General features: G+C 34.9%; 1 protein-coding gene across 1 annotated transcript in view; it reads right to left on the minus strand.

Moving 5' to 3' along the window:
- Positions 1-16247, minus strand: part of SPOCK3 (SPARC (osteonectin), cwcv and kazal like domains proteoglycan 3) — a 490206-nt gene that overhangs the window by 319893 nt on the left and 154066 nt on the right. The window contains exon 2 of the mRNA XM_047091776.1: positions 5010-5055. Within this exon, the coding sequence (XP_046947732.1) occupies positions 5010-5055 (46 nt within the window). The remainder of the gene's footprint in view (positions 1-5009; positions 5056-16247) is intronic.

Genomic DNA, 16247 nt, shown 5'->3' on the forward strand with positions numbered 1-16247 from the left:
TTTAAGGAGGGAAAGATAAGTCGGTGGTGCATTTTCCACACACTAGTCTTTCTCAGTTTCAAAAATAATTATAGCCATAATACAATGAATAGCTCTGTTCATCGAAGGGAATAAAAGTTCCGGAGGAAATCTCAACAGCTTTTCCTTTGTAGCCAGAGACTGATTGCAAAGGGACATGTCAGGATGTGACTGTTTGTATATGTGAGATGTTTTGCAAAGGATGGGGAAATTTATGGGGAGCAGATGAAACTCTAATAACTGATCCTGATAACAGAGAAACAATGAATAAGTATATGGCTGAGCATCCCACTGTCCTTCGAAAGAGCTGAGTCTTTGTTCTAACTTTCCACCAATCCTTGCAAGAATGGCTTATATAAATACCAGGTTAGCTGTTCATGCATCTGTCTCTCCTGCCTAGACTCAGCAGTTTAAGTTTAGCAGCGGTCTCCTAGCACACAACTTCTGGACGAACTTGTGTTGATTTGCATGCCACTAATGAGCCAGTAGAATTCAGGCTGCCCTTTGCACAGAGTTCCAGATTTAGGAAGAAAGCCTCCTAACAAGGGTCTGTGAAGTGGCTTAAGTATGCTGATCTGTCAGTAATCACACTCCTCACCCTTCTTTCCATAATCCAGAAATCTGCCTGAGCAGGGGAAATACATCAACAACGTGAAACTGATTCGTCTTGAAATCTCTCAATCTATTTAAATTCAGCATCTTTATTATTAGTCTATTGATTGTAATTCGCTGCCATAGTGGATACCAAGAGGAACAACTCCAAGCCGGATTAGATAGTAAAATTAGGGAAATATACGCAAAGCACGTTTTGCTTCCAACTATTTTATCTCCGGGCAACTGGATATCATATACTGGAGAAAATAATTTTTTAATAAAAGGTGATCCTTGTACATATAACACTTTAGTACAAGTAGATTCTCTAAGCAACTGACAGGAATTCCTGTAAAAAAAATTCAGTGACTTATCTATTATAAACACAAATTAATCCATGACCAGAAACAATTTTATGTTAATGGCACGAAAGGAAAAAAAGCTGGCTTTTTACAACTCTAGCCTATCTATTCAAAGAATTTATTGAATTGTTTAAAATGTTTTTCTAGGGTCATCTATGCATTTCTCCTTTAAGTTTGTGACAGTAAACATTAAACCTTCATGTCATATTCAAGAAGATACATATCCTCATTAAAACTTCTTTCAATTCTATTCTGTCAACTCATGATTAGCCACACTAATGAATAGAAGTAATGGCATAGGGGAGCCTGGGTGGCTCGGTCAGTTAAGCATCCGACTTTGGCTCAGGCCATGACCTCATCATTCATGGGTTTGAGCCCTGTGTCAGGCTCTACACTGACAGTTCAGAGCCTGGAGCCTGCCTTGGATTTTGTGTCTCCCTCCCTCTCTCTCTGCCCCTCAACTGCTTGTGCTCACTCTCTCTCTCTCAAAAATAAATAAATAATATTTAAAAAAAAAAGTAATGGCACAGAAAATTCCATGTGGAGAAATAAAAAGAAATTTATATTTGGCACCAGTACGCTTTACTTTATTATAAAGCAGAATTTTCCATCACCAAAATAGTTTTACTTAAATTCAGTTGAAACTATTACATTTTCCCCAAACTCTTACTGTTTTAGTGGTAAAACGAAATCGATGTAAAAAACATTCTGACTTATGAAAGGAAACGCACAAGATAAAAAATGTGTCAGGGCGCCTGGGTGGCTCAGTCAGTTAAGCATCCAACTCTTGATTTTGCCTCAGGTCACGATCTCATGGTTCCTGAGTTTGAGCCCCACCTCAGGCTTCCACACTGACAGTGTGGAATCTGCTTGGGATTCTCTCTCCTGCTCTCTCTGCCCCTCCCCGCCAACAAAGCAAATAAGTAAACTTTAAAAAAAAGAAAATTTGTCACAGTGAAACCACAAGATAAATAAACTATATATGAACAACCATCTGAGTTTTACCTAGAAGAAAGCTTGTAGCTGCAAATACGTGTGTATCTATGCATATGCAAATATATGTATGCTTATTTATGTATGCATGTGCATATTTATGCATATATGTAGAAACGCTTTGGTGATGAGAAATGCCATTTCTGTCATGAAATATTAATATTTTCATGAGTAGTACTTTAATTTCTGCATATTTTCTGGACCAGTCTATTGAAAAGTAAGTAAAATACAATTTAAAATAGATACTGTAAAAATGGTATAATATCAGCATATAAAATATAATGCTAAGATAACTTTTTTCTTCATTCTTTTCAAGAAATAGGTAAACACCCCCAAAAAAGAAACTGCAGAAAATCAACTTATATTGATGTGATATCGATGTCCTTACACCATGAGAGATATATTTAAAAACTACTCATAAAAAGTCATAAATTATTTTATGTTCAAAAGTTCAATCATATTTTGAAACTAGTACTTAACAGAAGATCTCTTCCTCATAAAAAAACAAGAAGCATTGGAAATCAGCATATCTCAAGCTCTTCTATCCAAATGATGTGAACTATCTATCTTACTCAGAGCTAAATGAGAATAGGATAATTTTTGTCACTCCTCAATATGGTCTACAGATAGGTTAGTTAATAGGACTGAAGGCCAAAACAATTAGAAAACAAATACATGTATCTCAATCTAACTTTTTTCCATTTTCCTTTTTTTTTTCTTTTGATGCAAAACATCAACTGTGCATGTTCAATCAGCCAAAACCCAGGGTCTGATAATCTACAAAATATTGTTTCAAATCTGGTATTCAAAATAGTATGTCATTATTTCATTTTAATGCTATCATATGAGTGACAGTGTCACATAGTAATTAGGACATGGGTTTCAGGGGTCAGATTGCCTGAATCCAAATCCTGACTCTGCCACTTTGCAGGAATATCATGTTGAGTAGGAGCTCAATAAGTACTTCACCTTCTTCATCTACTTGACAAGGTTGTTGCAAAGATTAAATGAACTAATATACTGAATACTTTGAATAGGGACTGGATATAGGACACTCTATAAATATTAGCTATTATCATGTCATGAGCTTCCCTCTGGCCAATAAATATGATATTTTTGACAAATTAGTAGGCTAAAAACCGCTTTGAAAATGAAACTGAATCAATTTTACCAGGGTTTGGCAGCTGCCTACAGCAATCTTTCCTTCTTCTCCTTTTTTTTTTTCCTTAACGGGTGGTAAACTGTAGTTCAACAAATTATCAAACACACACATGCATCTTTATTATAATTGGATGCACCAAGTATGGCAAATTTAAGTGTTAACATCCATTTCATAGAAAATTCTGATTTTTCAAGGATTATGAGTCCATCATAAAAATTCATTTCCCAAGAAAGCTTGCAGATATAACTCAGTCTGCATGTCATTACGCTTTTTAATTGCCTGTCTTTGAGTACAGTTGGCTTGACTTATATTGTTAACCAAATCCAAAAACAAATTTGTTGAATATAAAATGTAGACTCTACAAATAAACACTCTGGATAATAATAATAATAAAATTACATGAAGTATATAGGAGAAACAAACTAATATTAAAGGGGGATTGGATATGAATGAGTGTTTCACACTGCAGATTACCATCAATGTTGATGACAGTCCCAGCTAGGTCCACCCAGGTTGGTTCCCACTCAGAAATCATTCATTCCACATATTAAATGACATAGCCAGGTACCCCAAGCTTCCCCTACTAACACATTACAACTCATTCCTAAAAATGATTTCTATTTTGGGGCGCCTGGGTGGCTCAGTTGGTTAAGCATCCGACTTCAGCTCAGGTCATGATCTCACAGTCCATGAGTTTGAGCCACACATCGGGTTCTATGCCGACAGCTCAGAGCCTGGAGCCTACCTAGATTCTGTCTCCCTCTCCTCTCTCTCTCTCTCCCCCTCCCCTCCTCACACTCTGTATTTCTTTCTTTCTCTCTCTCTCTCTCTCTCTCTCTCTCTCTCTCCCTCCCTCAAAAATAAGTAAAAATTAAAAAGAAATTTTAAAAAATGATTTCTATTTTTAAATGGTACTCCTTCAGGAAGTAATATATTTAATAGGTTACTTCAGTCAATGTAAAGCAGAAATTTCTTTTTTTCCAGACTTTAAGAGGAAGAGTCTCTGGTTCGAATATTACAGAATTTAGCAAACAAATCTAATTACTTATATAGTTTATGATTGCATTGAGCTTGGTGTTTCTATTCTCATGCACATCTTCCTATCTCATGTATATTTCCTGGTTTTCCTTCTCCAGTACATAAAGAGAAGCACAAACTGTGAGTGGATGTGGGAGAACCTTAGTTTTATATATAACTTTTCCTTTTGGGTCTTACTAAGACCCCAGCTGAGTCTAATTATCAGTCTTCTCTGTTTTATGTTTTTTTTTAATTATTTTTTAACGTTTATTCGTTTTTTGAGAGACAGAGAGAGCATGAGTAGGGGAGGGGCAGAGAGACAGGGAGACACAGAATCTGAAGCAGGCTCCAGGCTCTGAGCTGACAGCACAGAGCCCAACACGGGGCTCGAACTCACAGACCACGAGGTCATAACCTGAGCCAAAGTCCAACGTTTAACCCACTGAGCCACCCAGGTGTCTCAAGTCTGCTCTGTTTTAAATGGAAGTTTTTACTAACTGAAACAGAGACTATAAAGTCATCTGTTTTGAAATCTTGCACAAATAAATCTATATCCTAGTGAATGTGCTTGAATATACTTGAAAACTGGATTAAGAGACTAGTATCAACTAATAAAAATGGGCACGATAAAGTTCAGAAGCCTAAATCAGTAATCTAAGATATGTATCTAAACATAAAAGACATCCTGGCATAACCATGTTACTTAATTCGCTTATTACTGTAATTAATTTTTGTATGAATTGTCCCATTATCTAAGCTCTCTTATTTAGTATTTTAAGAAGCTAACCAATAATAAATATCATGTTTAAAGTACACTGATTATAAATATGTAATGATTTTAATTTAAAAATAAAATAGATTCTTACCCTGATCGAAGGCCTTTCCTGGACTCCAAGTGTGGAAATAATCATCCTAAGGAAGAAAATAATGTGAATTGAGTGTATACGAGTAAGTAAATTATAAATATAGAATAAAATATGAAATACAGAAGCTGAATACAAACCTCTACTTCCTGCAATGGCAAGCAGCAAATTATAAAAAAAAAAAAAACAAATAAATAAAAAAATAAAAAGAGGAACAAGAGAGAAACAATAGTTATCAAAAGGGAACACACTGTTTACGTGTTATAGAAATGTTTTTCAATAAATGTGTTCATTTTCAGTGCAAGTCAATGTTTAGTATAATAATTTAATTACTCTTCGTTGCCACTTCACCTAAATATTATAATGCAATACTTTCAGTTGCAATTCAATGTGCGATAGAACATGCAGATAATTACCCTAAGCTAATAAGCTATGAAGGTATCTTACCAGTTTCCAGTTATACAGCTTCATTTTTCCACTAGTACAATAGTAAATGAAACCATCAATAGAGCAGCAATAACACCAAGTGAGTCTGCACTAGCCCATATAGTATAAGTAGATTTTATGCAAATCAGTCACATGATAATTGAATATCTAAGGAGTTCATCAAAATGCAATTGGAAGCTTGAAAGAAAAATGCATACCTAATTAAATCTTGCCTAAAGTTGAAATCTTTAATATGGAAAAGAATCATTACACAATATACTTACTGTACATTTAGTAAACATGACTATGACTATACAACAGTAATGTGGGGCAATGTATACTGAAAAGATTTTTTAAAAAGCAAAGCACATTGACTAACTCTATTGTATTTACTGTTCTACCACCCTTAGAGCCGTGTAGATGTCCCTCATACATATCACATTTTATGGTAGATAAAACATATTTAACTGTGCAAATTAATAAGCTGTATCATCATTTATGGTAGATAAAACACACTTTAACTCTTCAAATTAATAAGCTATTGTCACTGTTGTAATAAAGAGCAGAAAATCATGGTGAGGCTCCTTGATTGAACATTTCCTAACTCCACACTCTTAAACCCACTAAAGTGAATGCATTGGAAATCTACAGAACCCAGGGAATCCAGAAAGATCAAGTAGAGATTCTTTAAATCTTCATTCTAACCTCTTGCTAATAACCCCGATGTTCAAGGAGGAAAATGTTGCACATTTTAATTACAGAAATAAATACACTTCCCTATTTTACTTAGTCAAAAATTTTAGGGGTGCCTAGCTGGCTCAGTTGGCAAAGCACGTGACTCTTGACCTCAGGGTTGTGAGTTTGAGCCCCCACATCAGGCGTAGAGTTTCCTTCAAATTACAATATTAAAAAATATTAAACTGTTGCAAAAGTTTTTCCTTATTGTGACTAATCAATCACTCATCACCACCTTCCCACCTTACCAATTTCAAATGAAAGGCAAAGAAGGAAGAAAGAAAACTTCAGAAATTATTCCTATCAATCTTATATTCAGATTGAGGTAGGGTTATGTGAAGACAGTGGTATATTACGGCTGTCTCCACTAGTAGGTACTGCAATAAGTTATCTAGGATCAGGTGAAGGGAAGATCACACAACTGTATAACTAAAAACTTATTGATTACTTAGTCCCTTCTTAAAATATCTTTGTAAAACCATTACAGAATAATAGAATTCTTGGACATTAAACTTTCAAACTAAATTCCTCCACTCAAGTCTCAAAACTTTGGCTGAGAATCATAATGCACTCATTTAATAACTTTTGTTTTTTAAATTACATCTCGGTGTGTGGGGATGATGACTACTAGTCATTCCACACACAGGGAGGAGTTGGAATTTCTCCTGAATCATAACAAAACAAAACATACAATGAAAACTAGACAATGAGAATAAGTGGTGGATTTGGAGACAGGAAAACTTAAATTTAAGTCTGACTTTAGCACTTATTAGCTGCATCATTTTAGAAAACGATGTAAAACTCAGATTCCTGCGACTAAAGTTGGGGGGAAAATACCTACCTATATGGCAAAGGTGCTGTGGGGATTAGTTATAAAAAATATAAATATCTGCACAATATGCAACATAAAAGAGGTGATAAAGCATACTTGCTTATCGAAAGTGCCAGGTTCATTTCTTTTGGTATGTTTCGGCAACATCACCATTGGCCAGCCTCTCATTACTGCTAACAAAGTCCTTTAATTTTTCTGGTTTCTTAGAAAGGACCATGAATTCCTCAAAACATTTTTGAAAGTGATGTCCAAACTGCATGCCTTCCCAAATATCAAATGTAAGATGCGGTGAACTTTTTTAAAGCCTATCATTTATGATTGTAGTTAATGCAAGAAGGCAAGTTTTCTGCTATCACCTCAGACTCATCTAAAGTGGTACAGCTATCAGCGACATCCCCCAAGAAGATGTGGGTAAGTTTTCACTGCAGTAGTGACTCCACTCATAAAATATCAAAGAGAAGTAGAACGAGGAACAGATGTGAGACTAACATCATTAGCACTGAAGCTCAACAATGTGAAAGCAACATGTTGATGCCACACAGTGTTTGAAATCATCAACATCTATACGGATTAGCAGGAATTAATTGGAGAATATATATATACATATATATGTATATACATATATATATTATATATATATAATATATATATGTCCATGGCAAAACCTCAGCCATATTTAATTAACTCCCTCAGAATAATACAGTCATCACACCTGTCAGAATGGCTAAAATCAAAACTATTAAAAACAAGTGATGACAAGGATGTAAAGAAAAGGAACCCTCACGAACCATTGGTAGGAATGCAGATTGGTGCAGCCACTGTGGAAACATTAAAAGATAGAAATCCAGTAATTGCAATCCTGGGTATTTATCCAAATAATACAAAAAGCACTAATTTGAAACGATATATGCACCCCTAATTTATTGCAGTACTATTTACAATTGCCCAATTACGGAAGCAGCCCAAGTGTCCAATGATAGATGAATGGATAAAGAAGATGTGGCATATATACACAGTGAAATATTAGGCAGTCATAAAAAAGAATGAAATATTGCCATTTGCAACAACACGGATGGAGGTAGAGAGTATAATATGAAACAAAATAACTCAGTAAGAGAAAGGCAAAGACCATATGATTTCATGCATATGTGGAATTTAAGAAACAAAACAAATGAGCAAAGAAAAAAAAAAGAGAGAAACCAAGAAAATGACTCTTAACTATACAGAACAAACTGATGGTTACCAGAAAAGAGGTGGGTGGGGGGATGGGTGAAATAGGTGAAGGCGATTAAGAATACATTTACCATGATGAGCACTGAGTAATGTATAGAATTGTTGAATCAGTATATTGTACACCTGAAACTAATATAACACTGCATGTTATTTATACTGGAGTTAAAATTAAAAACTTGATAAAAAAGTAACAGGCTTTATCTTATTTGAAGTACACCATTTTCCAAGATAGCTTTACAAATAAGAAATTTACATCTTGGAAAAAAAAAAAGATTAACACGGTCATGTTGGGTTAATTTGGGGCCATAGCTATCTAAAGATTTATAATCATAATGTGAAACATGAACCTAGTTCTTTTGGTTAAGTCAAGGGCAATGTCAATGTCTGGCCATTGTGGGGATCTGAAACAGCATAGAAAAGCAAAGTAGTTTGCCTATTAGCTATTTTTAGATATTTTTCTTTGTGTTCTCACATCGCTAGGCTTTTTTTTCCCCCGAAAATGGTTTCACCTCATTAAATCTTAGGAATTTTGCCAGAATGAAAGATAAAAGTATTTTCACATAAGTGTTCATTCAGGCACAATCTCTTTTGTCTCAAAAAGCTTTGTGTAAAAATTGGTTGTTCTCAAGCTTCAATTTAGATCACAAATAAGCCAACCTGGGATTTCAAAAACAACTATAAGAAATACCCCCAGTTGGAGAAGTTCAGGTTCAGATGACACACGCACATCAGGAATTATGAAGAGTGTTTCTTCTGGTCCCTTGTTCTCTTCAAGGGAGGAAAGATTGGCCCGAAAGTCCCACACTGAAAGATTCTATTTATTCCCAAGGAGCAAGCAAACCAGCAAAATGTCTACATTTAGGGGGAACATAAAAGATAGGAAGATCCCTAATTTTTAAACTTTCAACAACAATTTTGTTTCTTGATTCAAATCTCCAGAATCAAAGCAAAGGTAAGTATAATAAGCAACTGCTCCACTTATTGGCAGAAACTTGGTTAGCCTTTCTATACGTACGCAGAAGTACAACACTATTGGTTAGCCTTTCTATATGTACGCAGAAGTAAAAACACCATGATGATTATTGTGTGAACCCAACTTGAGGAGTAGGAAGGTAAATTTCCTAGGATTTCTGTATTTCATGATTACGTTCCCCAAACCCTGTCAGACAAAACTTCAAAATTTCTCTACTAACATTAACACTTATTGTTTACTGTGCTTCAAAAGCTAAGCTAAACTGTGAGGCACTGCCACTTCCATAAGCTATAAAATAGCATTGGAAATCTGTTTTTTTTTTAATATGTTATCTATTCCGACAAACTCATTTACATATCTCACCATATTATGGGAAGAGTGGCTTGTATAATAGTTAAGCCAGTAAATTCCACAAAAGGGGAAATTTCCTTGTGGAGAAAAACTTAACACATGACTTGATCACGAGGGAGAGTGAGTAAACTTTGTCTAGATATAAACGAATTATCTATTTGAGACAAACTATCTGCTTCAGGACCCCAAATGTCACATTTATTATCAAAGTACCACTCATTTTTCCAAGTGATGTCCTAGGACCCTGAAAGAATTCATTTGTAACACTTTGGTGAGCCCTTTATTTTCTAGAAAGCACTTTTGCTCCCTGACTTACCACAGATTAAACACATAAATAAAATGAATTGTGCAAAAGGGCAATGCCATTGAGGGAATTCCTCAATTGTCTCTGAAAATCTCTGCAAATTGAAGTTAAATGCCTTCAGAATATATATGGCCACTTTTACTTTGATAAACAAAACTTGTAATTCACTAACACCAGGGAAAAGCATAAAATATGCTTAGTCTTAATAAATAAAATAAGGACCTTTAAATACTGGGAATCTTCTTTATAACTATAAGAACATTAATACACACAAAGAAATTGAGAAAAACAGTGGCTTGGAGTCCTATTCTCTCACCCTACACCAGGAACCCTTATAAGCACTTTACTCTCAGCATCTGTAAGAGGTAAGGGTTTCTAATATCACTCTTATTTTATAGATGAGGAGGATGAAGCAGGGAAAAACTAAGTATCCGGTAAAGTTTACATGGAAGGTTAGAAATAGAGGTGGGATTTGAACCCCAGAAGTGTGGCCCAGGGCCTGCATGCTTAAACATTTGACCTTACCACAAGTCAGCAACTGCGGCCCATGGGCCAGACCCCACCTGTTTTATAACTAAAGTGTTATTGGAACACAGCCACACCCATCCTTTTACATACCTTCTATGTAGGCTTGGGTGTTTACAAGGGCAGAATGGAGTAGTTATGACTGAGACCATAAGGCCAAAAAGTCTGAAATCCTGCCAAGCTGGTCTTATACTGAGAAAGACCCCTGTACTACTATCCTATATTGTTCTTCCCCCCTTAAAAGAACACTTATTTAAAAATTAGAAAACAATAATGGAATACCGCTCTAATTCCGCATAGGGAAACAAAATTTTTTGAAGGAAAAACGTGTTTAAGGTGTTTAATGTTCTGTATCTTTGTGACTGAATCCTCAAATCATAAAGCTTGTAAATTTTCCAAGTATTTCATTTCCCCCTTCTGACCATAAATCTATCATCTAGCTTTGGATATAATCTATGAATGGGTGTTTCAAATATCAGCACAAGAAATCAAGATACATAATTTTGAACTAACTAAGAATGATGATTCTCAAAATCTTTATGACGCAAAAAAAGTGTTTTAGGAACAGGTTGCAAATGTGTCCTCTGTATGACCTCATGATCCTCAATTTGAAGTGAAAAACAAGGAATAAATTAAGATAAAATGCCTGTAGGTATTATAAGAGTTTTTCTAATCCTAGGACACTTCTCACATTAGTAAATCAAAGCTATAGTTACTGTTTGCTTATTGGAGCAAAATTGTAAGGTATTAATAGAAAACAGTAAGTAGCAAAGAAGTGATGAAATATTAATATTTTCCTATTTATTTCACATCTCTTTAGTATTTATAACAGTATTTCCTGTGTTTTCATAATTTGTCATTAAAAAGCTAGGTAACTGAATATTGAGTACAGTTCAAATATAAGAATGGTTCATCATATCAAATATAAATAAAAATGAATTTACATGATATGAAAATGTTAAACACATACTATCAGTCTGATATAAATCTTTACATATACATTCAGTGAAATAGAATACAATTCAAAATTTAAGCTAAATGCTGTGTAAAATGAAAAAATGTTAATCATCATAAATGAAAGCAAAATATTTATTATTTTTAGGATGTGCTTTTTTTCTTTAACGTTTATTTATTTTTGAGACAGAGAGAGACAGAGCATGAACAGGGGAGGGGCAGAGAGAGAGGGAGACACAGAATCGGAAGCAGCCTCCAGGCTCAGAGCCGTCAGCCCAAGCCCGACGTGGGGCTCGAACTCACGGACCGCAAGATCGTGACCTGAGCTGAAGTCGGACGCTTAACCGACTGAGCCACCCAGGCGCCCCTAGGATGTGCTATCTTAAAAAACAAAACTGTGTTAGTTATTTAATTATTGAGTCAAGAACGTATTTTTGTGATTTTTTTCTCTGTAACATCAAAAAATAAACTCTTCAGATTAAGGAGTAGGGAGAATATATTTATAAGTTAACTCCAGTTTTTTCAGCTGGGTCTTTTATCATGGCTAATACCTGTGACTATCTTTTTCAACATACCTACTTTTAAACACAAACTGGAAGCTGTTTTGTTCACACTGCATTTTCATTTTTGTTTTGCAGGCAATTTTTTGTTTTCATTACTTTTATCATTTGATGTCATCATGTATACATGGAGATTCTAATGCATAGTTGCTATTATCTACAGTAAGAGTGTTTATGTTCATAGTTCACTGGTTTGCAAAATCTTTGACCCAAAGAACAATTTATTCTTGCCCTCCAAGCTTTGCTTTGTGGCTATTCTCTTCTCCTTCGTTTTCAGAATTACAGAGATAAGAAAACTTTCTTTAAAAATGATCCTTTGCTCAATTCAAAAAATGTAGTCATGTATGTATCTTGGAGTCTGTCCCAATATTTAAGTTTTAGATTTCACATGTCTGAAAACACTCATGGAACAATAATGCTATCAAAAACATCTCAACATGGTAGTTTTTAAAAATAGCCCAGGATACTAGAGAGTTACAATCAGTAGTAAAAGATTATACGGAAGATAGTGGTTACAAAAAGTTGCCAGGAATCCATTTCATTCTCTGTGCATGGGTCGTAGATGAGATACCTCCTTCTCTCTTTAAGAAGGGTGGATGAGTTGTCCACGGCTGCATACTAAATTATGCCACAATTTAGTGGCTGTTTGTTCTGACAGTTTCCAAAGGTCAAGACTCTGGGCATGCTGAGCTGAGTGCCTCTGCCTGAAAGTCTGTCACAATGCTGCAATCAGGGTACCAGCCAGGGTTGCATTCTCTTCTGCAGGCTTGACCAAGGGAAGATCATCTGATCTTTCATACAGTTTTTTGCCAAGTTTGCTTTCCTTCCTAACTTTTGCACTGAGAGGTTCAGTTCCTCACTGGCTCGGTTCCTGTTCTTGCACACGGGCCTCTCCGCAGGGCAGCTCTCAACGTGGCTTTCCTTAGAGTGAGGACTCTTGTCAGAGACTGAGAGAAGATGTCTAATATAGAATGCGGCCTTTTTAAAGCTAATTTCAGAATGGTATCCTACCACTGTTGTACTATTTCTTGGAAGTGAGTTATTAGGTCCAGAAAATGCAAGCACAAAAGCATGAATACCACATGTGGGGATCATCAGGGGCCATCTTAGAGGTTCAATACCAAGATGGGGTGCTGGAAACTCTTCTCCTCATTTGACACTTCATTACTCTATTGTCAAGATTTTTAAGAAAAGGAATTTCAAATCCCACTCATGTCTTTAATTTCAGGATTCAAAAAGCCTACTGTGTATACCTGTACTACCTATATAGCAGTGTTTCAAAAACTATCTGTGGTAAAGAACCAGTTTCATTTTTCCAAATCTACTGCAGAACAAAAGGCAGGGGAAAAAATTAGCTACAAACAGAGAGGGAGGGAGGCAAACCATAAGAGAGTCTTAAATACAGAGAACAAACTGAGGGTGGATGGGGGCATTGGGGAGAGGGGGAAATGGGTTGATGGGCATTGAGGAGGGCACTTATTGGGATGAGCACTGGGTGTCATATGTAAGCAATGAACCACAGGAATCTACCCTCAAAACCAAGAGCACATTTTACACAAAGTATGTTAGCCGATTTGACAATAAATTATATTTAAAAAATTTTAAAGGACAAAAAGGGAAAAAAGACAATAAATTGAATTGTTTGAAAAATGAAATAAAAATATACACATAACACATAAACCCAAATTCATTACTATTAGAGTTAATCAATATATATATTTTTTCTCAAACTGCTTTGGCATTTCTTTCAATCTTTACTCCCTGTTTCTGTACTGATTCCACACAGGTCGCAGACGAGCATTCAAGTGCAGACCATACCTTGAGCAACACTAATCGATGTGATATAGGGGATGCAGTTAGACACAAGCCTCCCAAACTTCATGCATCTGTGTTTGCAGTTTTTTCTGATGAAATTGTATGAATCCAATGAATAACCAAATGTCTCATTTCTAAAGTTTGAAAAATTTTAGCTCATTAGGCAGTTGTAAAAATTACACTAAAATAGTATTTTCCTTATGATAATAAAAATAAAATCAATAACAATAATTTGTTTCTAATTGGTATGTGATTTAGGACACACATCAGTTCATTCTCACTTCCCCTAGACTACACTTATCAAAATTCAAGAACTGTCAACAAATTTAACCATGGGAAAATGTGTTTGTGCATTAAAGCATACACCAAGATAAATCAGAGTAAAATTTTATGGCATAGGTAATATTATGAAGAGTCGTGTGCTTTATAGCTCTAATTAAAATAAACTACACACAATAGAAAACATTAAATAACCCTTAAACGACACATGATAGAAACCAATACAAAAATTACAATCTGCATGCATGCTAATAGACTCTTCTACAATAAGCAATCTACAGAATAAACAAATTTTTAAACCAGTGCAAATTGCTTTTCTGAGGTGTCCACTAATTAATTAAACTTGTACTTCATTGTGAGGCTTTTTTTTTTCGTTAGGCAATATAATAGCCAAAATATATAATTAGGAAGTCAGAAAAGAGTAACTTTACATACCAGCAGCCAAACATTATAAACACTTTAAATTTATAGTTTTTTTTAAACAACTTATATCGCTATTTCACACCCTTTTAGAACTAAACCAGTGAAGATGTATTTACCATAGCTATATCAAGTCCACACAAGAGACTGAAGAAAATCTGACACTTACATGTAGAAGTGTGCATGGAATTGAGTTGATATTCAGAAAAGCGCATTAAAATACCTCCCTTGAAATCAAAAGAAAAACCAAAAAGTTGTATGGTTGAAATTCACCCACTTCATTTTATATTAAGCAAGGCAGTAAATAATATATGCACTTTAAATAATAAAATATGATATTCCTCTGTAATTTATTTTATGATTTGACAGAAATCAATTTTGAAAGGAGAATCATTCTCAAGAAGTATGCATGCAAATATGTACACAAACATACACTTTTCACAATTCCTTGGATTTGCAAATAAATCTGCATTGCCTACTATTTCTCACTATGGTTTTCTTATCCTTAAAAAAGAAAAACATAAAAACTATCGCTCGAGTGCAGAAATGAAACTCATAAGGAAATGCACAAGATGTTCTCACCTAATTGCACTTTGTAGCTCAAATTACCAGAACAATTTGAAGGAAACAAGATTCATTTAGAATAATCTAATGTAAAGCAAGAAATATCTATAACACATGTGTTTTAAGTTGAAAAAAAAGAAAGTTTTACACATCTGAGATATAGAATATATAATTCTGCTTCCTTTTTCCTTCTTCTAAATGTACTCAAAAACAAACAATTTTTAATATGGCTCAATGGTAGTGTTTAAAAACTAATATCTAGTTTTCACTAGAGATGAAAATACATAGACATGTTTTTCATGTAATTTACAGTCTATAAAGACACAGCATGGCAGGAACACAGCATAGCTACACACAAAGTGTTAAATCTGCTTCATCCTGATATATTCAGGGTCAGAGAACATAGCCTCACAGTTCATAGTTGTAGCTTGAAAAATGGCAAGCAGAGATGTTTCACGCAGAAGCACCAGCAAATTAAAAGACATGTAGGCAGACACTAGAAAGCACAGAGAAGTCAAGTCTTGCAAACTACAAGTAGTTCAGAATATGGGATCCTACTGTAAGCAAGTATCCATGTGTGCCAGAATTGCTTGATCATAATTCCGTGGGGGCAAACGGGGGGGGGCAGGTATGTTAGAAAATAATGATGATGGGTGGGTGGTATAGTGACAGGCAAGATTGCTAAGCAAACAGGCACACTCATAACCAGACTTGCCACTGCATGATATATTTTTTTTCCTCGATTTATAGATTCAAAGCTAGTCGAAATGTTTTAAGATTGCCACATGGCTTCTACAAACACTAAGATATTGGTATATTTGCATAAGTCCTTAATACCTACACAGAGTCCAGAGTCATAGAATAATAACAATAATATTAACTACAACCTTTAGTAATTACTCTATATACCAGTAACTCTTCAAACACTGTAATCACCCTGTGATATGGGTGTAATTCTTTACCTCAATTTACAGATGAGGGAAGACTATGTGACTAGTCTCCCAACCAGGGACTATCAGATACAAGACTCAAACCCAAACACCCTGTTTCTGGAGTCTGTCCTCTTAATCATTTTTATTATGCTTCATTTTCCTAAATTTTAATTTCATTAATTTCCAAATGCAAGTAGTAATCTGCTATGCAAAATAATTTAGGAACTCCAACCTAAATTATTTTTGCCCCCTGATTTATTTATCATGCTCCAGTTCTAAACAAGAAGGTAAAATCAGTGAATAAAATAAAGTGTCATTATCTTTCTGGAGCTTAGAGT

This window comes from Lynx rufus, unplaced genomic scaffold, assembly GCF_022079265.1.
Source record: "Lynx rufus isolate CCGP_SWC_20201006 ecotype Redwood Valley unplaced genomic scaffold, mLynRuf1.p SCAF_3, whole genome shotgun sequence".
In the NCBI taxonomy this organism is placed as follows: Eukaryota; Metazoa; Chordata; class Mammalia; order Carnivora; family Felidae; genus Lynx; species Lynx rufus.